Source organism: Morus notabilis, unplaced genomic scaffold, assembly GCF_000414095.1.
Source record: "Morus notabilis unplaced genomic scaffold, ASM41409v2 Scaffold604, whole genome shotgun sequence".
Classification (NCBI taxonomy): domain Eukaryota; kingdom Viridiplantae; phylum Streptophyta; class Magnoliopsida; order Rosales; family Moraceae; genus Morus; species Morus notabilis.
The window spans coordinates 113,154-138,436 of NW_010362300.1; the positions used below are offsets into that span (position 1 = coordinate 113,154).

Below are 25,283 nucleotides of genomic sequence, written 5' to 3' on the forward strand. Positions count from 1 at the left end.
TTAATATAATTATTTGACTAAAAAAAGATATTAATCAACAATAAAAAATGAAAAAGATTAAGATCCATGTATTTTTAAGGATATTTGTCAAGATTTCTCAATTGTAATGGTTAAACCTAGGGCCGACAATATGGGTCACGACACGACAATTCGACTAAAAAACGACACGAATTTTGCGGGTTAGAGTTGAGAAAAAAGATGTTCGGGTCAGAATCGGGTCGACTTGAAATTGACACGAAAAACACGGGTCAATTCGGGTTGGACCCGCCTAAGCCGAACACGACACGAAACTCGTAAAAAACTAAAAAATACATATATTTTTCATTTCATATTTTAAATTTTATTATGAACTTGTGATATCATGATAGTTATACTCAAAATCTTATACTATTATTTGCTTAATTTTAATGGATGTTATTGTAATTTAGTGTGTTATGAATTTTAAGTTATTTATAATATGTAAAAAATTAAATAAAAGTATACAATTTTCGTGTCAATTTCGGATTCACGGGTCAATTTCGTGTCACGGGTCATTTTCGGGTCATGTCGTGTTGCGGTTTTTAAAAAATCTCATGTTACGGGTCGTGTTCGGGTTGACTGTAAATTTAAAAAAATGATCAAAACATGACACGTGACACGAATTGTCACCCCTAATTAAACCATACATGGGGATCCTGATACATGAGAGTCCAATTAGTTCACGCATTCAAGTTAGTGAGTCTGATTTATTAGTAAAAATTTTGTGAGAGAAAATTTTAAATTTAAATTCACTATAATAAAATTAAAACCATAAATTCAAATATATCTCGTAAACGGGCCTTAGTAACCCCACTAAAGGTCCAAAATCATACCCCCTTTATAGTTCCACCATTTCTTTCCCCATTCAGCACCACTTCGGCCGCCATTGTACACGCTACGTGTTTGTTTCCTTTTTCTTCAAAAAAAAAAACAAATTATTTATTTATTAATTGATATTTGTTGGCTTCCTTTTTTCTGATAATTAAAAATTTTGAAATATTTGGATCCAGTCTCAACCCTACAAGTCTCCGCGCCTCTAGAACCTCTCTCTCTCTCTCTCCTCCTCTCTCTCTCTCTCTTGCTCGCTCGCGTTGATTTTACGCCCCACTTTCACCTACCCATATATAAATCGGCTCCCATCTCTCTCTCTCTCTCTCTCCTAAATTCGAATTCGGATCCATCACGGCTTTGCGCTCCAAACCCTACTTCTCTCTCTTTCTCTCTCTTCAGGAGCTTTGCGGAACACACGTCGATAGAAGAAGATAAACAATGAGGAGGAAAGTCGCTAAGAGGAAGGAGAACAAGGAGGAATCGAGTCCTGCCAAGGAGTCGAAGAAGACGACCACTCGCGCTAAGAGAGTCAAGGCCTCTAAGCCTCAATCCGATCCAGAATATTTCGAGGATAAACGCAATTTGGTAAAGGAGATTTGCGTTGTTAATTCCTTTTCGCATTTGATTTTGCAGTTCTTTTGACGGATTTTTAGGTTGTTTTTGTTGGCGATGGAGTGTTTGGAATTTCTGAGTTCTCGTATTCGAAATGTGCTAGTTTCTCTTTGGTTGTTGAGCTAACGGTTGAGATATGCGTGAGACGAGAAAAAGTAGTCGCGTTGAACTGAAAAATTGTTGTTTTGCCGTCATTTTTTGTTTATGGCGGAAGATTATGTACACGAAATGGTCACGCTATTGCGTTATGATTGCGAGTGTGTTGTTGAGCTCTGAATCTTGTGTTGGCAAATTTGGTTTTTGGAAGATTTGATTTTCGCGAGAAAAGTAGCACACCATTGAGCTGGAATTGTTGTTCTAGTAGGGATGTTGCATTTTTATTGAAGAGGATTATAAGAAAATGTAAGATTTTTCTCCTATGATTATTAACATGTTCTTGTTTTACTAACCAAATGTTCAATATATGTTGGTGTAGGAGGATCTATGGAAGGCTGCATTCCCTGTGGGAACGGAGGTTCGTTGAACTTTGAATTTATTACCCTTTTTGTTAATGACATTGCTTCTTTATCGCTCTAATATTACGGTTTTCTGAATGCCAGTGGGATCAATTGGACGTGCTTTACCAGTTTAAGTGGGACTTTTCAAATCTGGAGGTGAGCTGGAATATGTTTTCTTAGGGTTTCGCCGGTTTATTCCTCTGCCTAATGGCTAATACTGATATGGTATAGTTCTAAAGAACTTGAAGTATGTTCAGTGCTAAAAAAAATATGTTTTTGTTGTTTTCAGAATGCTTTTGAGGAGGGTGGGAAGCTATATGGGAAGAAAGTTTTTCTCTTTGGTTGCACTGAGCGTAAGCAGCTTACAAACTTGAATTTCTTTTTCTTCCATAATCCATTATAATTTCCACTGCTTACATACTTAGGTTTTATCTATTTTATTTTTGGTTACTTGCAGCTCAATTGGTCTCTGTCAAGGGGGTGAACAAAATTGTCTGCATACCTGTAGTGGTGGCTGTAAGTGATTTAAAGTACTTTTACTTCTGCATTTTTATTCAGAATCTCACGAATCACTATTATATTTTAGCTGGTTTAGTTGCTATACCTGGATTTATTTCTTTCTAGAGTTTCTATTTATTTTTTCCTACAAAATTAAAGCTCTTAATATTCGCCATAAATTTATAATGGCTGACTTTTTGAATCGCGTCATGTCAGTGCAATTGCATTGTTGTGCAGCTGAAAATTTATTGCGCATCTATATGTATTTTTGTGCACATGAATGTATGATTAATGCTTTACTTGCAAGAATTGGTTCGTTTCTGATGTGAACCTTGAGGAGTTCAAGAACTTAGTGCCTTTTACCCATGGTTGAAAACATTTAATTTTTCTCCCTTTCACTGCAAGTTTTCTAAATTTCTCTCTATTTGCATTTTGCTCTTGTTATGTTAGGTTGTATCACCTTTTCCACCCTCTGATAAAATTGGGATTAACTCAGTTCAGAGAGAGGCTGAAGAAATTATTCCAATGAAACAAATGAAAATGGACTGGGTACCATACATTCCTCTTGAAAATAGGTACATTATAGTATTGGTGCTTTTGGACTAATCTAATAGAACTTTAATCTTTGGATGTTCCAGAAGTTCCTATGGATTCTTGACGTCATTGTGTTTTTCAATTTTCCACAGAGAAAGTCAAGTTGATAAACTAAAGTCTCAAATATTTATCTTGAGCTGTACTCAAAGAAGGTGCTGTTTCTCTCACTCCACCCCATCTGCATTTGTTGTTTATGCTTACACGAATGTAGTAATTTTATTATCCTTGTTCAATCACTATACGCTTAGATTTTGGCTTTTCTACTAGTACCATTGTAAATTTTCTCGAATTTATGAGTTTGTGATTATTACTTCCAAATCTGTATGGAGCACTGTTTTTGCTAATAGGTCTTACCGATTGTTATCCATTTCTTTAGATTCATGGGTCTCTTTCAGCAGAAAACTTTTAGTAACTTTAGACTCTATCCTTGAATCCTTCCTTTTTGGTTATTATCTACCATTTTGTTTTGATAATTGCGAGTGTTGGGATTATTTCCGTGGCCTTTATGACTCTCCTGAATTACTAATGCTTTTGCATTCGTTTGAGTGCTTAAAATAATCACCAACCCTCCAGTTCACAAAAAAAATGTCTGCTAAGCAGTTGACTTTCCAGCTCTTGGGATAATGTTTTTAGGACTGTGCCTGCACTGAATTTGTTGAGATGTTTGGCACACACATTTTCTTCGAACATATCACATCATACGTCCAAGCTTATTGTGCAATTACTAGTATGTACATCACGTGTAGTCATGAATACACCTGTATGCATGTTCAGCTTACACATCTGAATAGGAAAAAAAGTTTCTACTGACTTGTTAACCTGAATTCTTTGTATGGTTATTGATGTGAGCAAACTCTTAATACAGGGCTGCTTTGAAACACTTGAAGATAGACCGTTTAAAGAAATTTGAGTACTGCCTGCCTTGTAAGTTTTCAAACTTTTTTGAGATGTTCACATGAACTTTGTAGCAGTGTACAATTGCTTGTAGGAATCTTAAACTCAATATAGGTTTTGAAATGTCTTCTGCTGACAGATTTCTACCAACCATTGAAGGAAGATGAGATTGAGCAGAGCACTGAGGTTCAAATAATATTTCCTGCAGAACCAAAGCCGGTAAGTTGAATTAGGTTTGGGTAGCCAGAACTATATAGAAGACCTCTTCAGAGAGGAAAATTAACCAGGCGATAAGTAATGAGCTTAGCTTTAAAGGTGACATTATCCACATATCCAAAAAATAAGTGGAAATTAGATAACGTAGACGTTCTAGGGTTAGGCACTCAGCAATGAAGTGGCATGAATGTTAATATCTATCTCAAAGATAAGCATAGGAGCTGTCTTTTTGTTTTGCAAATAAATCTCAACTTCTAGCACCAAAAGATGACTTTTTGAAATGCTTGATAGGACTCTTCCCGACCTCAGTTCCTGCAATTCAGTTTTCTCTCTTACAATTTTACTACAGCCAAGTTAAATCTAAAGAAAGTAAAAAAATTTGCAATTGAAAAGGTGATTGTATGATTGCACAACAATACATTTGTAATTCTGTGATCCGTGCTTTCTTATATGCTCATTTGGAGCTGAGTGATTTTGGTTGTGTATACTGTTGAGTTTTGTCTGAAATTGCTTTTGTTCCCGTAGGTGTTCTGTGAATTTGATTGGGAGTTGGACGAACTAGAGGTACAAAATCAAGTCTTTGACTTTGTGCTTAATCATCTGAGTTGAAAAATTATAATGACCCACAATCTTGTAATTGGAACTTCACCAAGTTTCAATTATGCGCAACTCCATAGTCCAACATGGCGATTGCCCAAAAAAGGAGCTTTTTCTTAATTAGTTTGTCTATTGATCTGTAGGAGTTCACAGATAAACTGATCCAAGAGGAGGAACTGTCCGAAGATCAAAAGGATGCTTTCAAGGTAAAATTTAATACAAGATGCGAGATGCGCTTAACTCGGTTCTCTATTGTTCTTTTTATGAAATTATTATTTGCATTTTGTAACCTCTTTTTCCTTTTCTCAGGAATTTGTCAAGGAGAAAGTTCGAGAAGCAAAGAAAGCAAATAGACAGGTATCTTTCTTTTATAACTATGTATATATATGATAAGCAGAACTGCTACTTTAAGGCTAGATCTATTTATGGTAGATATTATTGGTTCTTATTGGGTATTATTGCTATTATATGGTTAAACTAAAAATTGGATGTTATGCCTTCTCAGTGCCATTTTAATGTGATTAAATCTCGTTATTTGTAACTGATATAAGTTTCCTTTCTTATAGGCAAGGGAAGCTCGGAAAAAAGCACTTGAAGAAATGAGTGAAGAAACTAAAGCAGCATTTGAGAATATGAAGTTCTACAAGTTCTACCCTGTGGAAACACCTGATACTCCTGACATATCAAATGTTAAGGTGATAATGTCTCTGATTATTGATTTTTGATTGCTTTAAATAGTTCAGTCAATTTCTCACTCTAAAGTCCGAATCTGTACAATGATTTACTAGTTTGAGCAGAATTTCTATCTAATATATTTTGGCTAACTCGGTATCTTATTTAGCAAATGGAAGGATTCTAGTCTGATGCCCTGTTCTCTAATCAACGATAGTACAACTTGGTGTTTCTTTTTATTGTGCTGAAACGCTGTGCCATTGAACGAAGCACAAGAAGACAAATGCGTGCAGCGTGCTTTTGTGACTTGTCTTTGCACTTTAATTCTTGCCATCGTTTGTTTTGTGGCTTTGCAGGCTCCATTCATCAACAGATACTATGGAAAGGCTCATGAGATTCTGTGATTGGTTGCATCAAGGTTCATGAGCATGGGAGCCTTTTATGGCTGCCAATTTACTAAGAATTTCGGAGATTGAAGTTTGGGAGGCAGCCCCTGGTGCCTCAACCCAGCTCTAATTCATCACTCTTTTTGACGTCTCCAGGCCAATTGTAAACTTGTAGCTGAGAGTTTTTAGTTGAAAAGGAAACAAGTGTTTTTACTATTAGGGGAACTGTAAGATACGTTCTCTGAGGCCCTCTTTTTTTTTTTTTTTAAATTTTGTTTTGAGTGACTTGTTGAACTTGAGTAGCAGTTTTCGTGGCCCAAGTTCTTCCCAGTCTCTTTTAGCCCCTGCTAGAACTGGACATTCATTTTGTATGAAGCAATATCAGAAGGATACCACTTTCTCTATTTCCTTGCAGTTATATTCATGTTGGTTAAGAACGTCAAAGTTAGTATTGTTTATGGATTACGAAAAAATAAGACGAACGAAACGAGAAAATGAGATACGAACAACAAAAATAATTGTTTGAAGAAAGATGCCACCTTTTCTGGCTAGGTTTTCCAATAAAATTTCTGCTTGAAGTTCCATTATATTCTTGTGGGGAAAAAGAAGCATCTAGCCAAAAGTATTGATAATATGCTATTAGTCGGTTTAATATTTGTGATGGAACTCCAATCAAAACTAGGGAGAAAGAAAGAAATAGGTCAAGACTTGAGATGAATTAAAATTAATAAGTCAATAGTTTACATAAGTTAATAAATATGTTAAATTACTGTTTTTGTCCATAACTTATATAGTTATGAGCCATAACTTGACAAGTTATTCCTGAATTTTGTCAATAACTTGTCTGGTTATAAATTATAACTTGACAAGTTTGTACATAACTTATCTGATTATGAATCATAACTTGACAAGTTATGGCTTATTAATTTCTATAACTAAAATTTGACTTATATTCTTCTTATGCTTTTCATATTGGCCTATTTCCTACTATAGAAAACGTACAAAATATGTAATTCTGTAGGTTTTCTCCCAGGGAACGGTCAGGAGACCAGCTCTGAAATTGCAAGGTTCAGTATAAACTGTCGCGAGAGCAGGTACCCCACGGGTTGGTCGAACGAGTAACCTTACCATGGGTTGCTTGCCGTCGAGCAATGGTTGCTTGCCGTCGATCAATGGTTGCTGTTCGGTTTTGGTTTTGCTCTAGAGCAACCTCATCATCGATCGCTCGCTCGTTCGCAAGCAACCCGCCTTCTATTTTGAGTGCTGAGAGATTGTAAGGACAGTTCAAGTATGTAATCCTATAAATTCAATAAGCCTTCTATTTTGAGTACTGAGAGATTGTAAGGGCAGTTCAAGTATTCAATAAACAACCAATAACTAACGTTGGCGTTCTTCCCATTTTATGTTTTTGTTGTTTTGATCCATTTTAATCAGGTTTCACTTCCGAAACTCGGTTCCTCCGAGGTTGCGGATTTTCACCATCTACACATTTTTATTTTATTTTATTTTATTTTATGTGTAAAATATGTAATTCAAGGTATGGTAAGGTGCCAATTGACGAAGGAGACAACTAGACAAAGTCGAGAATCAGTCTGATATGGTATTCAAGCTGTGGTTACTATTTTACGCGGTAGGGTTACTTACGTAGAACTAAAAAGGTTACTTTGTACTACTCGGGTTACTTTTTTTTTAGCTGGAAGTACTACTCAGATTACTTATTGCAATATATCCGAGTAATTGATGAAAAAAAGGAAGCCATAGAAAGCCTATGAAGGGTAACCTGTCAGGAGAGAGAGAGAGAGAGCTATGTAAATCAGAGGCAAAGATGAGTGTAGAATCTTGATTGATTGTATATATATGTCTATCGTTTCTTTAACCCTCCAAAATTTCCCTCCTACAATTAGCAAGCATGATATCTCACAAATGCAAAAAGCAAAAACCAAAGGTGTAATTTCGTGTGGTTATTATGTAGAAGCGAAATCCGAGACAATAAGCATGTATTTGCTTAGATACAAACGCTTGACAATACATAGAAGTTACAACACAGATGACCTCATAAAAATACAAAAGCCCTCGCCTTTCTAGCTCACAAGTTATCAATAACATTACATAAATAAAAATAAAACACCCAACTATTGCTGGCAGAGTTATTCTAATTTGATACAACAGATACAAAGCTTGACATAGGTTACAAAACTAAATTATGCAAATAGTCAAAGAATTACCTCAATAGAAAATATGTAGAAGCTCCTGCCCTTTTCAGCAACCTGAACATAACTTCAATCCTCCATAACAGACAGATAATCGAAGAGGCGTGACAGAAAATGGTCTTTCCATTCACCAAGGCTCGCGAAAGGATGAAGACCGCAAAGCAATGGCAGAAAGAAGAACAGAATCCCATAAAACATGACTCTGCGGATCCAATATGGAAATCTTGCATCGTGTTTCATTCCTGGAGAGACAGTCAGTGGTCCATGTAGTATCAAGAATGATACTGATGTCCAGACATTGCAGATCAAATGAAGCAAGCAGAGGGTCTCCCAATATAGAAGCCAAACGTATCCGCTCCCTCCCCATGTATTCACGCAAACCTTGCCAGCGAGACCACAGAACAATGCCAAAAACAAAACTATAAAAGTAATTGGCATTGTCTCTCTCGAAGATGATGACCGCTGGATGATTAAATAAGCAATTGACAGAATCATTACGAAACCGAACAGCCTTCTGATCAAAACTTGGAACTGACAACTGAGTATCTCTATCCCTGAATTGATTGAAGCCATGGGTTTCGGGATCCACCAAGACTTGGATTCCTGAGGTGCAGGTAAAGCATTCAATTTGAGAAAGATATATATAGCCATCAAACAAACATCATACATCCAAAACTTGAAAAGAGTATTTTCAGAAAGCTGGTAATAATTTGGAAGTAAAGCAAATATAATTAGAGAACTGAGAGAATTTAGATGCCTAATTATAACAGCCATAGCCATAATACTGTAATAATCTATATTATTAGCAATAAGAAACTGAATTTGTAGCGGGCCGAAGGATGAGAAAACTTGCCTTTGATGAAGGCGTACAGGATGCTGTCACTTCAGTAATTTTTTGGTGTGAGAAAACATAAGCACCATATAAGAGGGACGCTGCCATGAGAAATAAACCAGCAACAAGACAGTCTATGCACCTCTTGCGAAGCTCTGCATATCTCGCATCTTCTAATTGAGTCTTGAACTTTTCAGCTTTAAAGGATGCCTTTGATGCACCCATTGCTAATTTTGATCTCCCCAAATTGTTTGAATCAAAGTTGAGAGCCAATTGTGTCTCTTTCAACTTCAGATTTTTCATCGCAATACCAAGCTCCACTATCTTAAGGTCATTAGAGCGGGTTTGCTCTATCACGGACTTCTCCATAGTGCTAAGCATGGGCCGGTTATTTACAGATTCAAATGGGCTTCGAGAGACAAATGCCAGTTCGTTTCTTTGTCCATGCAGCGCAAGCTCCAGACTGGCAGAATCTGTTACCTCACTCTGTTCCACTGCTGCACTATGACTTATTTGATCCTCAGTTGCATTAGGGCGGAAGAGCTCTTCTGAATGACAACTTTCTATGCCAGAGCTGCTTGCACTACCTCTGTATACACAGTCTCCAAAATCATGAGCCACGCCCGAAATAGACTGTTTTAGGTTCAGGTGATTTAGGCAGTTATCTCTCTTGATTATGGTTGATTCCTGGATCAACTTAAGAGTCCTAAAAGTGCTCCTGAAAGATTTTTCAAAGTTGCTCACGAAACTATCAAACGTGTCCCCGAAATCCTGTTGTCACATAGGTAATCCAGAAGTAGAAACTTAGCATCTCAGACTTGTGTCACAACGCTAGCAACTAAAAGAAGAAACTTTACTTGTAAAATCCCAGTCATTGGATGACTCGGCAGTTAAGGTCCAGGCTTACATTGACTAAAGATTCTCTAACAGCTGAAGCACATATCTGCACAAATCCGGACAATAAAATACGTATTAGTTGATGCCCCCTGTTCCATACTCCACAAATATAAACTAATGATCCCCACAGCTAGAGGTAGGCATAACCTCTTGATGTGACAATTAGTTCATCACTCCAATTGAAGTACAGCTCATAGCCAAAAGAAGTGGCTGCATTTAACCATTTGAACTCGTTATCTTGCGAGTCATAAGGGACCATTTAATGATTAAATCATGTTTTGACATTGTAAAATAAAAGAGCTTGTGTAAAGACAAAGAAGAATAATGGTCAACAACTATAGAAAACCATTCGGCAAAGGTAAGTAAAACTATTATTAGCATAGGGTTATACAGGGAATGAATAATACCAGGGCAAGATGATCAGCAGACATCCTTTCACCCAACGCATCTTTGTTCTCCAGAATCTAAAATTGAAAAGTACAACAAACCATACATTAACGAGAATTTCAAAAGGTGCATACAAGCATGGAAGTTAGTTTCTAGAAACTTTAAGCAGATAACAATACACCATCAGAGGCATCAGAGCACACAACTTCGAATCCAATATCATTTCTTGACAATCAAGTAAAACTAGCACCATATATCCTACCATAACAGTGTAACACAAGACTTCCAAAAGGATGTCAACAACCAAATCACCTCTTAAATGTCCAATAATTTGGAAATCAAACACACAAGGTGAAATCGAGCTTCATCGAAATATGGCTGACAGAATAAAATCTTCATAAAAATAAGTAAACAAATAAAACAAACACCATGTCGATATAAGACTACCATTTTGAACCTTGCATCAGTTGAGCTTAAAACTGTTTCTCCAAACTTGGAAAGAAAATGACTTCCTGATAAAATCCCGAAATAAGGCCAACAGTTTCAACTTTCCTGAAGCAAGCATTAGATGCATCTAATGCTGTACTAAAATGAGCCATAATTCACCATTTGCTAAAACCAATAAAAAATTAAAAAACAACATCCAGTTAAGCGAGCATGCTTATTGCTGAAGAGAAAGCCATGATACATACTTTTCAAACAACTAAGTTCAATTGTAAGCCATAATTGCTCCAAAAGCACAACAAACAGACCAGTTTAAAGTTAAACAAGTTCCACATCAATCTATACCTCGCATGAAAGAAGAAGAACAAGTAAGTCTGTAAATCAGAAACAAATTTTATAACTAATATTGCAGCAAATCACTGTATTAGACATTAACCACCAGTCAATCTGAATACTAACTCGAATCCCTACTAAATTTTAGAAATAATGCATATCACATTAGGAACCCAACAGAAATGAATTCCATAATAACAATTAAGTCCCCAATTGTATCAACTTACATTGTTGTTTCAATTTAAACAACTCAAAAAATCAGTTCAAATACAAAATTATCAGCCATTAACTTCAAGTGTAGGTAATTGAATAAGGAAAAACAAAATGCTCTTAAGAAAAAAATTTTGTCATCCCATTTAAAAGAATAAAAAATTCAATAATGGAAATCAGATATACAGGTATAATATAAAAAATTTTAAGCTGAAATATCCTAAGAGATCGAAACTTTTCCTTACCACAGTAAATAAATACATTAATAATGCTCTAAAAAAAATGTTTTATCATCCCAATTCAGAGAATCAGATACTATCGGATAAAGTAGATATACCAGTATAAAATAATCAAATTTAAGCTAAAATACCTTCAAAAATCGAAACTTTTCCTCACCACAATAAACAAAATTAAGAGTTAACCCAAAACAAAGCAATTGTTCGAGAAAAAAAAACCCTAATTGTTAAAATAAAAACTCAAAACTGAAGAAAAAAAAGAAAAATTTAAAAAACCTGAGCAACAAAAGCTGCGATTGACATCCCCAAACGAAACGAGATCGAATCAGCAACGGGGTTTCTACGCGCCGGCCCGAACGAGACGCGAGCGCTTCGGCGTTTGCACGCCACGCGCGCGCCTCTCTGATACGGGCCCAAGGACGGAGAAGACGAAGAGGGTGAAGACGACGACGCGGTTGCGGAACTCTCCTTCAGGACCCTCTTTCTCGTCTTTTTCTTGCCCTTCTTGACGGGAATATCTGGGTTTTCCTCGGTGGGTACCGCGAATGGGGGAGGATTTCCGACGATGGGATCGGAAATGTCGGAAATTGCGGCGGCAGCGGCGGCGTTGCCCTCGTTGACGGCATTGTTGGGGACTTCGGTGGGAACGCAAGCACTGGATTGAAGGTGAAGGAAGGATTCTAGGGATTGTGAAGGGGAAGAAGAAGACGGAGAAGGATCGTCCATGGAAGAAAAAGAAGAACAGGAGGAAGGCCCGGCCGCGAGGGGGGAAATGAGGGATTATTTTTTCAAAGGCTTTAGCATTAATGTCGTAGGTGAAAAAAAAAAAAAATGATGAAGTAGACCATTTATTTTGAACTATATCTTAAAAAAAATGATGAAGTAGACCATTTATTTTGAACTATATCTTAAAAAAAATGATGAAGTAGACCATTTATTTTGAAGGCCTTTTTTATGATTTTTTTTTCTTTTCATGTTCTATTTTCTTTTTTTTTTCTCCAAAATTTTATATTTTTCGTTCTTACCCTTCTTTTTTATTTTTTCTTTTATTTACTCTAATTAATTTATTTTCCAAATATTATCCTACTTAGATATTTTTTTCAATAGTGCTAAAAAATATTGTTATATTAAAAGTTATTCTCACAAATTTCTTTCAAATCGTCTCGCTAATATAAATTTATAAAAATATGACCCTACTTATTTTTTTTTTCTCGTGGCCTTCTGGACGGCTATTATACTACATATATAAAAGAGCCATCATGATTATTATTATTATTATTATTATTATTATTGCTTTTTATTTTTTTTTTTGGGCTTTCCATGTTGTCTTTTTTCCTTTGAGAAAATACATGATTTCCCATAGTTTTTTAAAAACCTATTATTTATGTCATTTTAAATAATTAGGTGTCATTGCCTTATTTAGTTTTCTTCTTATTAATTGAATGATAATTATTTATTTTTAAATTATGTGGTATAAATAATATTTTTACCATCTTAAGTGGTATTTCTGATTTTTTCCCTTTTCATTTTTTTATTTCCTAAAATTTTATATTTTTCATTCTTATCCTTCTTTTTCACTTTTTTTCTTTTATCTACCCCAATTATTATGTTTTTAAAAATTTTATACTACTTAGATATTTCTTTCCAATAGTATTCTAAAATATCGTTATATTGAAAGTTATTTTCACAAATTTCTTTCCAATTGTCCCGCTAAAATAAATTTTTTAAAATATGTCCCTGCTTAATTTTTTTTTTTTCTTGCGGCCTTCTCGACCACTAGAATCCTACGCACACATATATAAAAGAGCCGTCATGGCTATACTATTTATTTTTTAATCATCTAATATGAGTCGTTTTAGCCTTTTTTTTAGAAATGGTTTTTGTACTTTTTTCTCTCTTTTTTTTTTAATTTTTTTTTCTTTTAATTTAACCAATGCAAGTGATATTTTATGATTGATTTTACAAACATATGAGACGTTTTAAGCATTTGTATAAAAAGGGATAAAAATGATACTTTGACGACATATAATGGGTGTTTAAACACTTTCCTCTCTAAACCTTTGTTCTGTCTCCCTCTCTAATAGATTTAGACTATGAAGGAAAGGGTTCTCAGCGGTTGTACACAATCTTTCAGAGGTGTTGGCCGGTCGTTAGCTCTGCAATTCCAGGGACAAACTCAGGGAAGAAAGGTGTGCTCAAAGATCTCTGGCGTGTTCGTCGGCTGACCGTCCGTTGCTAGTGGCACATAGGACTCAGGCAACAGTGGCTTATCGGCGCGTGGGGTGGCGTGGCAACTCCATGTGTCTCCGTCTTTTTCTAGTTGCTTGCTCTCTTTGTTCGAACTTTCTCCGCCTACGTTTCGTCAGTGTTAGTCGTAGAACTTTGTTACATTTTTATGATTTTTTTTGTTTATGTTAGTCTTGTAATAACGGTGATGGTTTCTCCATCAATTGACGTTTTATTTAGATGACGTTTGGTTTATGTATTCAGAGTCATGATTTAAAATCATTCTCATTTTACGTGTATTTTTTGTGAGAGAAAATATTGTAGAGAATCATGAATCATAATTTAAAATTAAGAACGAATATAGAAAATAAACGTTCTCTTAATTTAAAGGGTAGTTTTCTGATCGCTCTTTGTTTGTGTTCCGTGGTTTTAAGTTACTTTGGGATTAAGATGTGTTTCATATTAAGTCGATTTATGTAGACGAATCTTGTTTGTGTGCTACTTATTGTAAGAATTTTCTCTATTGTTGGGTTAAAGATATTTGTATTTCTAAATAGGTCTAGTCAATCTGTGTTAAACCTGTTTCGACGATTGGGGACCTCTATTTTTGTGCTCTCAGATTATGATAGTAAGTCGGTTATGCTCATCAATTTTATGTGTTCTTGCCTTTTAAAATTCACAAGTAGAAAGAAAATGACATATAAGTTGATACCTTACAGATGGCTAAGCCCATGTATAAGTTTTGTGCATAAAACTACAATATTATGAGTAATACTTGGAAAGCAAACTCCAGTCTCAACTAGGCTAAAGATTTGAATCTAGCTAGTGTTTTTTTTTTTTTTTCCTCAAGAAAGAGTATAGAACCCTGAATTATTTTATAAAGTAAACATTGCCCATGTACCTATCTGAGCCGATATTGATGATAAGTTTGGGTAGAATTCATCTTCAAAAATTAGCTAAAAAAAAGGAGAATATGTTAGTTGTTTTGGGATTAATTTTATAAATGTCTCCTAAACTTTGTACCTTATTTCAATATGTTTTTAAATTTTAAAAATGATTCATTTCACCTTTTAAAATATAAAAAGTGGTTTAAAATACCCCTTAAACTAATATTTTTCATAAATACCCCCAAACTATTGATTTTATGTTAAGTTACTCCTCGATCTTTTAAAAAGTTAGGGGATAAGTTGACACAAAAGTAATAATTCAGGAGACAAGTTGACTTAAAATCAATAATTTAAGGAGATTTATATAAACATAAATAGTATCATATCATCAACTTATTAATTTTTTAAATATAGAGGGTATTTTGAACTGGGATACATATGTTACGGAGTGAAATGACCTTAACAAGATATAAAATTTAGGGAGTATTTATAAAATTAATCTTTTTATTTTGTGAATGAGGGAGAATGTGTTCAATTCATGTACCCAATAATTTAGCAACGTAGGAATTTAACTTCCAGCAATTTACCCTATTTATTAAAATGAGACTGATTCGAAGTAAAATCTAAGGAAAAAAGAAAAAAAAAAAAAAGAATAAGAAAAATGGTTCAAAGGTCAACTAAAACGGCAATGAAACTCTACATAAAAATAAAATAAAATAAAAAATAAAAAAATTTGTAATTTGTAATTAACAAATAAACATAAGAACTAGACATGCCTATCTCAATTGGGTTGACTTACCCTTATATAATATAATGTTGGTCCAAATTTTAACCAAAAGAGACGGCCAGCAGGCCTTTAGCTCTGTTTCCTACCTTCCACTCCAAACGGGGAACATAATGAAAAAAAGAAAGAGAGAAAATATCTCACAACCAGAATTTTACATTTTTTTTTTTAATTTAAGTTACATAATGTTTTCGGACAAAGTTACAAATAACTATTTTGTGGTTCCAGAAGCAACTGTAAGAAATGTCTCCTTAATAAGAAATTCATGACAACAAACTGTACTAAAACAAATACATATATTGCTTTCATACACTATGTATAAATCTATAATCTATGTATAATTTTCCAATAAGTGAATAAGATCAGCTACATATAGAAAATACTAAAAAAAACATGGGGATTTCTTGGAAATTCAACAAATCTTTCTGCTCATGACAAAATACTTCAAAAATACCCATTAGATCAAACTGTTATATTCTTACATAATAATAATAAGTCAATGGAGATCAATTCAAACAAAGATATGAAATCAAACTTATATATGATATTATCAGAACTACATATATATATATATATATGTCTTCAAAAACTCTACCATCCAATTCCATGATGAAGATGAGCAGCCATAACTCTGTTTGCATTTCCATCTCCACCACTCTCATGAGTGACATTCACATTATAATTAGAAATACCACTTACATAGTTATCTGATCCATACCCAAAAACCATTCCATTACTGACTTCTTCATAGCTCTTTGGGACATTCATTTGACCACCAAGAGAGTGAAACCCACCACTATTGAAATCCTGAAAATCCACCTTGTTAATTAGGGGTACAGAATTAGAGCCCTTATTATTATTGTTAATATTGACCATCTGATGATAATCATGATCATGATGGTGGGGCCCATGATTAGAGCTAGTGGTGGTGTTGGTGGTAGGAGAGTGGTGGTCCTCTTGCCTAGACATGAAGTTCTTCTCTCCCTCAACTTCTCTATACTTGTTGAGGTAAACCTTCAAGGGTCCCACATAGTTCTCAAACCCAAGAGTTGTCATGGCCCACAAGAGATCATCACCGTTAACTGTCTTCCTCTTCTCTCTTTGGCACTTGTCTGAGGCTTCCCCGGTGATGAAGCTTATGAACTCAGAAACACATTCTTGGACAGTCTCTTTTGCTTCCTTTGAGATCTTGGCATTTGAAGGGAGAGATTTCTTCATGATTCTGCTAACATTTGCTATTGGGAGAAGCCTATCTTGCTCTTTGGAAGAGTTTATATCACAAATATTGTTCCCTTGCAAAGGGCTACCAATTGGGCTAGTATTACTAGTAGCTTGGTAATTTCCTTTTGAAGACATGGAAAATATTATTGGGTTTTTTTTTTTTTTTTTTTTGGGGAGAGAGGGAGAGAAATATGAAATTGAAGGAAGTGTGTTTTTGTGTTTCTGTGAGAGAGAAAGTTGTTTTCTCCTTCTTTGTTCTTTCCTTCTCTCTCACAAGTTTTGGAGTGGGAAGATTGGAGCTTTTTAAGCTTGGAGAAGTAGGGGAAAAAAAAATAATAACGAAGTGGAAAGGCGGTTTGATGCGGACAGGAATTAAAGAAAAGAAAAATAAAGACCAGGTGTTGGAACAATTGCAAAGGATGGTTTAGGATGTTGTGGAATCTTTGAGGGGGCAGAAATGGAAAAAGGGCAACTTTCTTAGGACGTTGAATGAGATTAAAAGAAAAATGAGTGGTGAAATTGAAAAAGAGAAAATTACGGATTCAACGTTTTTAATTACTTGACTTATTAAAAATATCATTTTAAAAAAAATTATACCCATTAATTAATTTTAATTTAAAAAGTAGAAATATATAAATTAATGTTAAGAGATGATAATAAAAAAAGACTCCATTTGAAGGGTATTTCTATCATGGAATTTCTATGGCACCAAAATGAAGTAGCCGGAGATGGGATATATAATTAAAAAATGAACCTCGTTTTCTAAAATTTTAGGGTGCATTTGAAACTCATTTCAAAATGATTTTGTTATTTGTATGAAAATAGAAATGAAAATATTTTCAATCTCAGACATAAAAATCCATTAATGTCTCTCTCTGTGCTCGAGAGAGGAGAAAACAGAAATAAAAAATGAAAAACGACTAAAAGTCATTTTTTATTTCTCTCATATTTTACACTAAATTAAAAAATTATTTTTATTTCTGTTTTTTATTTTTAATTGTGTTAAACATCATTTCTCTTTCATTTTTATTTTTTCTTTTTCAAAAAATGTGAAAAATAAAAACAAAAACAACTCTAAACACGGGCTTGGTTTTCTGTGTCTCTCTCTCGACTCTTTTAAATATAGGTGAGATCCAGAAAGAGCAACAGCTAATTATTAGGGAAATTAGTGTCGTTTTCAATCTGCATCAGAGTTAACATAACATCCATTGGTGCAGGTATAATGACTAATAAATTAATCAGTAACCATTTACCTACTACTCTAGAAAAATTAACCCTACTATTCATAACTATGACTTTATTAAGTTCCTAAGACAAAGGCCTTGTTGGCAAGGTGATTTTTGAGTTAAAAACTCAAAAAAATGTAACTTGAGTTATAATTTTATTCGAATTCATGTTCTTTTAAGTTTGAACTTGAGTTTGAACTCGAGTTTGGAACTAAAATTTGAGTTCAAATTTCTCCTTCAACTCGAGTTTAGAAACTCGAACTCAAGTTAATGAACATTATTTTTTCTATTCTTAAAAATGCTATAACTTTTTCGTTTTAATTTTGATTGAGATTATTTTTTTTTCTATGCGTTGACAACGAAAAGACGAATAAAACAAGACCCATATACCCTATTAAAATTTTTCATTAGCATTGAGTTTTTATTAAAATACTATCTAAAAATAAATTCAAGTTTTGACTTACTCAAACACAAACTCAAAAAAGATTCTTATCTCAAACCATAACTCAAATGTACACAACCAAACACAAACTCAAGTTACAACTTCAACTCAAGTTATAACTCAAACTCAACTCAAAATCTACACTCAAATTACCTAACTCAAAAACCGTTCACTTCGCTGATTCGAGTTTAGAATTCGAGTTGAGATGTGATTTTATGTGAGAGCTTTTTACTGTAGCAAAAAAGTTAGATGTGATTGTTTGTGAGAGCTTTTTACTGTAGAAAAACTCAAATTCTAAACTCGAATCAGCGAAGTGAACGGGGCCCAAGCCCAAAAAATAACTCACACATATCTCTGCCGGCGATACTCACTAGTGATTATTTAATCTAATTATAACATGTATAGTTGTACAAGTTCTTGAACCTAATTTTATTAAGTCCTCTCCAAATTTTTTTTTAAATGAAAAAATCGTCTTCAGTTATATCATTTTCCTCTAGAATGACAAAAATAAAAAGAAAAATGATAATATTATTCTTTTTGCAGGACCGGTTCAAGATGACTCGAGGCCTTAAGCGAAATTATATAAAGAGGCCTTTTAAAAGATTATATGCATTTTTATATTTAAAATATATTCTTTTGATTTCTAAACTGTAAAATTATGATTAAGGTTTTAGATTCAAGAGTTGTTAATGTATATTTTGAATTTAGTAGATCATTTGACTAATCAATTTAATAATTTCTGTTACATTATGGATTTTAAGTACAATCGTAATTAATTAATTTTATTAATATATATATATATTTTTTACAATCATCATACTCCTAATTATGTTTCAACTATTAAACTTTGACTTTTAATTGGATCTTTTTTATTGCTAGTTAGAAACTAATCAAGACTCCTTCTTTAGGATTCAATAAAATTTTATGTTCTTAAAGTTTCTTTTCTTAAACTCCTTGTATCCAGATTATTATATTCATAATTTATGTTAGACAAATAACAAAACTTCTACCCAAATAAAATAATAGATAAAAATATGGTATGAATCTTAAAGACGCAATTAAGAATAATAAAACTAGTACAAAATATTCAAATATTGAACTAAAAATCTTCAATTATTTTGTTGGAATGATTTTTTTAATAGCAGTCGATTGAGTGTTGAGATGGAAGGAATGGGAAATCAAGAATGAAAAAGTTGGTTGGAAGTTCTTTTCCTTTTGAGAGGAGAAGAAATCTGAGTGTTTAGAGGAAAATAAGAAATATTAATATTTCAAATGAAGAAAATTAAATGGTAATAATAATAAAATATTAGTAGCAATTACTAGTTTTTGAGATTATGCTATATCTTGATTACAATCTTTTATTTCCCCAAAACACGATTAAGTTTTAGAAGATTCACTTGAATATACTAGAAAATATACATAGTAAGATTCATTTCTAAAAAGAATTTCAAAAAAAAGAAAGAATCAACGGGATGGTGCCTTAGCTCTTTAGGGGCCCTAAGGCAATGGCCTTAATGGCCTTATCCTTGAATCGCCTCTGCTTTTTATTACTTTTTGCACGTGAACTTCAGCGTCACCGCATTTATTGTTTAACGCGTGAATTTTATTATCTCATTTATATTATTATTTAAATAAAACATTAGATAATAGAATTTATTTGTTAAATAATAAATGTATAAAGTGATAAAAAAATAATACTAGTATTTCTTAAAAAAAAAAAAATAATGAGAACCTTGAATCCTGAACTTCAAACTCACCTTTCTTAGCCCATGTTTGTTTCAACAACTCAAACTGTTATTTATGATTCAAACCTTAGTTCAGGATTTAAACTGGTATTTGGGAGAGAAAAATTCAAGGACAACTCAAACCATTAACAATGATTTAAGGACAACTCAAATTGTTGATTTTAAAATTCATCTCCCCCCTAAATTCTAACAATCTGACTTGTTGTCAACAGTTCAATAGTTTCAGATTCTACTTTTTCTCTCTCTTTAATTTCAATCTTAAAAATGTCATAACTTCTTCGTTTTAATTCAGATTGAGATGGTTTTTTTTAATGTGTTCATAATGAAGAGAGGAACAAATCCCCACCTATATTGCTATTTTTTAATGTCATTTATGATGAAGTTTTATAAGATTTGTTACAAAACTCTAATGACAGTTTTCAACAATTTATCCAAACACAGTTCGGATTTTATTCTCAATTTAAATTACAATTTATTTACATATCTAAATAACAATTCGGATTACAGTTTACATCACCACAGTTTAAATTATATTATTCTAATAAAAAAAGTTTAAATCTCTACGGTTTGAGTTGTTGAACCAAACAGGCCCTTTTTAAGTTTTCATGCTTTATTCTTCTAGGTTCTAAGATTGAAGAAACCAATAATAGCCATGAAAAATAATAATATTATTTTCCAAAGACTTAAAACTGACCCCATAAAACTAAAGGTAATTTCAACTCCACGAGTGTAGATTGGACATCCATGGAAGCTAGCAATTATCCTGATTCTCCTGTCTTCATATCTGCACATGATTTTATGTGTGTCACAAAAGATATATTTGTTCAGTGATTCGTTTGGAGGATTCTGATATTTTCAGGTCCTAGTCTTCACCTCATACCAATGAACATGGTATCTATGCAGGGCTTCAAAAAGGGTATATAGGCGTAGATATATACCAGAAGGGACTCAGATAAAGTTTTTCTATTTACTTTCTCCTTTATGCGATTTCTTCCACTAATGTTACTAGACATCGATGATACAGAGTGATGGCCTCACAACATATAATTTAAATATATATATATATATGGTTTCTTTAGTTTGCTGATTTAAGTTTGTAATTCGAGTTGATATGTGATTTTCTGTGAGAGTTTTTTACTGTAGTAAAAAAATTAGATGTGATTATTTCTGAGAACTTTTTATTGTAATAAAACTCGAATCGGTTAAATGAACGGGGCGCCATAATCTATTTTACATTAATAATGATCTTTAGTACCAGTAATATTCTGAATATTAATTTTTAGCTTCTTTTATCTATCTCAAGATTTTCTCAATCACATCCATGTTAATTAGGAGGATCAGTCGTCTACCAGACTACCACTCTCTTGTGGTATTGCTATAAGACACATCTTTAATTTCTTGCGTTTAGTTGGTAGATTCATACCATAATTTTAATTATGGTTCGTGATTCGTTACAGTATTTTTTTCATAAAAAACACACATAAATTGAGAATAGTTTTAAATCACAATTCTTAATCCATAAACCAAAGTAGATAAAAATGCCTTGATAGAGCACCTTCTAACTCTATGAGACAACATTTAAGTAAGGAAAAAAATTGCAAAACATGACATCATAATACTAGGTTTTAGTCTAGTAATATTAGGATTATGCTCCAGTGATATGTAGGATTTCACTTTTGGTCGGACTATATAACTATTACACAAACTCTAAAGTAGCTTTCTCTTTTCTTTTTTTTTAAGAAAAAAATATATATAGGCATTGTCGCACAAACACACGCCTAATTCTGTGACAGATATAAGTACAGGGTGTGGGATAAAATAAATTTGGGTCCTACATCATTTAAATATAAAAATAATACCAAAAATTAATCTAAAAACATAAGGATTAATTTTAATTTTGGCCCTTAAGTAATACTTGTCTCACTTTAATCCTAAAGTTTTAAGTGACACACCATTAGCATCCGAACTTAATACATATTGCATTAATGGTATATTTTTGTGACATCAAACCTTAAAAAATTGACGGTGTGAAGCACGTGAGGCAATTAGTGTATTTAATATGGGTCAAAAATATTATAGTAAGTGATAAAAGGGAGAATGTAATAAATAGCATATTAATTAAACTAAATGAAGTAAATAATAAATTTCAAAACTATTTGAAGTAAATAAAAGTTTACGATTAGTACAAAATTTTTTTTCGACTTGTAAAAAGATTTCTTCACATGTAAATAAAGATTTTTTGAGTTTTTTTAACTACACAAATTATTTTTGGGACCTTCTTTGGTACACTAACGTATTGGTACGGTAACATATCGGTATGTCATGTTTTCTGTCTGTCGGATATGCATAAAATCACGTAAAAGTCAGAAAATACGTAGATCTAACGGCTAGAAAAATCGGGCCTACCGATACACCAGGCGTACCAGAGAATCTCTCATTATTTTTACTAGTCGTAAATGAATTATTTACACAACCATGTAAACTACTATTTACTTTAAATAATTTTAAAATCTACTCTTTATTTTATTTAGTCTAATAAATTTGCAATTTATTACAATTTCTTAGTGAATTAAAAAAAAGAAAAGAAAAAATAATTTAAAAAAATCCCTTCAAAAAAGAAACAAATAATCAAGACTACATTTATATAAAACTAATATGCATTATACAGAAAACGTAAGAAGCAAGTCTTGGTCGTAGTTACCTGCCACTTTGAATTTATATACATATATATACATTTTGGTCGAAAACAACCCCTCCTTTTTGTTTCTTTTTATCCTAAAATTTAGTTTTTTTTTTTTTTCACTTTAGCCCTTTTTTTACCTTCTCTTTTGCCTTTTGCCCTAACTTTTTTTTTCTTTTGTTTTCTACTTTATTTTTTATTTTAGTTCATTTCGCCTTAAAAATTATTTATTTTTTCATTTCTATCTTTTTCTTATTTTTTATTTTTACTTCTTTCTCTAAAACTTTATATTTTTTCATTTTAGTTCCTTTTCACTAATCTTTTCATCCATGTCCCTGCTCACACTTTCCTATCCTACCAAACAAACTTTGTAGCCAAACTTCCATACTAATACTAATAATAATAATAATAATAATAAAGGGTGCGTTTCTGCCCTTACTTTTGTTTTTCCTCCTCTCGTTGCACCTTTCTTACTCTCTAATGGTTCATCGTATCTTTAGCACATTGGACTCGCTGGGCTAATTACGATACTTTGGTCGTGTTTAGAGTTGGTTTTATTTTTATTTTTCACGTTTTTCGGGAAAAAAAAAAGATAAACAGGAGATAAACGGCATTTGGCATAATTAAAGACAAAAAACAGAAATGAAAATAATTTTTTAGTTTAGTGTAAAATGAGAGAAAAATAAAAAATGACTTTTAGTCATTTTTCATTTTTTGTTTCCGTTTTCTCATCTCTCGAGCACAAAGAGAGAGATTAACGGATTTTTTTGTACTAAAAGTAATCTCTTAATAAAATTGATTTTTTTATACTAAAAGTAATATCTTAATAAAACTACCAAACGCACTCCTTAATTCTCGCTTTGGCAACATGTGATTAGCTTGGTTTAATTGAAATAGTTAATTACAGGATTACTTTTCTGCACTCCAAGACCTACATCTACAACCGTTAAAACTCAATCCACGTACGATCGACGGTTAAAAGTTCATGCATTTAGAAACTAACTACACGACAAAAACTCCCTTGAAATTGCGTTCGAAATGAGAATATATACATATATACATGTACATATACATATACATATACATATACATATATATATATATATATATATAGATAGCGTAGTTATTCTTATTCAACAGTTCGTCGGAGGTATACCTTGAAACAGAAATATTGTGAAATCTATCACGTGTTGTGTCCCGCAAGATTCTCAGACCAAAAACAAAAAGAGAAAAATATATGGCTCCTAATAATTGATGTCACCTTTTTAAATACAATCCATTAAAAACCCTTTTGCTTTTTATTTCTTCTTCAATATTTAATATACCCCCGTTTTTGTTTGTTGCTTATTGATTTGAACTTTTTTCATTTAAATTGAAAAATTTAAAATGTATAATTTACATTGCAATCCAAAGTAACATTTGAACGTGGCGTTAAATAGTAAATTTGAATTGGAAATATATTTCGAATTTGTATTTAGATAGATCTAAAGAATAGAGAGTATAATTATTAGACATGTTTTTACTGTTTATATATAGTTTGGAAAGCTAAAATGGAGGAAAGTTAAATTATGAGTTGGGCTGTTTAAATTTCATTTGAACAAGTGATAAAATTTGAACCGTATTTATTAAATATGAATTTGAATTTCGATTACCATTCAGGAAGTCGAAAATCCGGAATTAATAATGGATGTGGAATTTCACTTTTACTTCGTTTACTTCGTAGATTCGAGTTTTTAATTTGAGCTATGATATGACATTTTCTGAGAGCTTTTTACTGTAACAGAAAATGTTAGATGTAATATTTTCTAAAAATTTTTTACTGTAAAAATCTATAATTAAAAACTCAAATAGGTGAAATGAAGGAGGTTTTGATTGCTCACTTTGCCAGCTCGTGATCTTCATCAAAATCACCAGTACAACGTACATATCCTAGATTCATATCACAATAAGAATAATAATAATAAAATAAATAATTATTGTCCCGTTTATTTCATAAATTTAAATTTTGTTATAGTAAAAAAATTTTAAAAATAGTTACATTTAATTTTTTTATTATAATAAAAAATTATCACATAAAATTATATTTTAACTCAAATTAAAAACTCAAATTAATGAACTAAACAGCTATTACATAATAATATCTACATCAACCTTTAAAACTTTTGAAGAAGCTTGAGACAAATGGCTTTTTCCCAGGCAACCACCTTTACCTATCGCCGTCTTGTATACTTTAAACGATCTAGCTATGACTTTTTTGCTGTCCATTAATAAAGTAATAACATTAAAAAAAATTACAGAAAATCTAGATTTCAATGTTAATACCCCATTAGGATCTTCTTTACTAATATACATCATCACATGCATGCATGACGAGTATATATATATATATATATATATATAAGATTAAAAGGTTTTTGACAATGATGGGAGGTTTTAGCTGTTAGCTAGTTAGCTAGGTCAAGTCTATATATGCAATTAGAACATTAGATTAATAGTAATTGGGTTTTTGTATAATCTTGCTTGCAAAAGGACATGTCAAAACCTAGCTACTTATAATAGTATGATTACTGCCTTGTTGGGACTTGGAAAAGCTTAAAATCGTCAGAAAATAAAGAATCCCGAACAAAAGATACCAATGGGCAATCATCCCTATGACAATCGTCACCAAAAAAAAAAAAAAAAAAAGGGTTCACACCTATAACAAAAAA

At 32.6% G+C, this 25,283-nt stretch overlaps 3 protein-coding genes across 3 annotated transcripts; 1 reads left to right on the top strand and 2 right to left on the bottom strand.

Annotated features, from left to right (window-relative positions):
* Positions 1-1,033: 1,033 nt before the first annotated feature.
* LOC21402989 (protein HEAT INTOLERANT 4) lies at positions 1,034-6,219 on the top strand. The gene is made up of 14 exons (XM_024167867.1): positions 1,034-1,434; positions 1,937-1,975; positions 2,061-2,114; positions 2,248-2,311; positions 2,416-2,474; positions 2,907-3,031; positions 3,143-3,202; positions 3,916-3,974; positions 4,084-4,163; positions 4,686-4,724; positions 4,901-4,963; positions 5,067-5,114; positions 5,324-5,452; positions 5,786-6,219. Exons 1-14 carry the CDS (start codon positions 1,288-1,290, stop codon positions 5,831-5,833), a joined length of 1,014 nt encoding a protein of 337 aa, XP_024023635.1. The 5' UTR covers positions 1,034-1,287; the 3' UTR covers positions 5,834-6,219.
* Positions 6,220-7,766: 1,547 nt separating this feature from the next.
* LOC21402990 (protein CPR-5) lies at positions 7,767-12,166 on the bottom strand. The gene is made up of 5 exons (XM_024167865.1): positions 11,641-12,166; positions 10,162-10,218; positions 9,765-9,800; positions 8,879-9,628; positions 7,767-8,628 (listed from the first exon to the last, which is right to left on the bottom strand). Exons 1-5 carry the CDS (start codon positions 12,088-12,090, stop codon positions 8,095-8,097), a joined length of 1,827 nt encoding a protein of 608 aa, XP_024023633.1. The 5' UTR covers positions 12,091-12,166; the 3' UTR covers positions 7,767-8,094.
* A 3,686-nt stretch (positions 12,167-15,852) lies between these two features.
* On the bottom strand, positions 15,853-16,779 carry LOC21402991 (nuclear transcription factor Y subunit B-2). Its single transcript, XM_010101594.2, has one exon. It carries the CDS (start codon positions 16,615-16,617, stop codon positions 15,853-15,855), a length of 765 nt encoding a protein of 254 aa, XP_010099896.1. The 5' UTR covers positions 16,618-16,779.
* Positions 16,780-25,283: the final 8,504 nt, after the last annotated feature.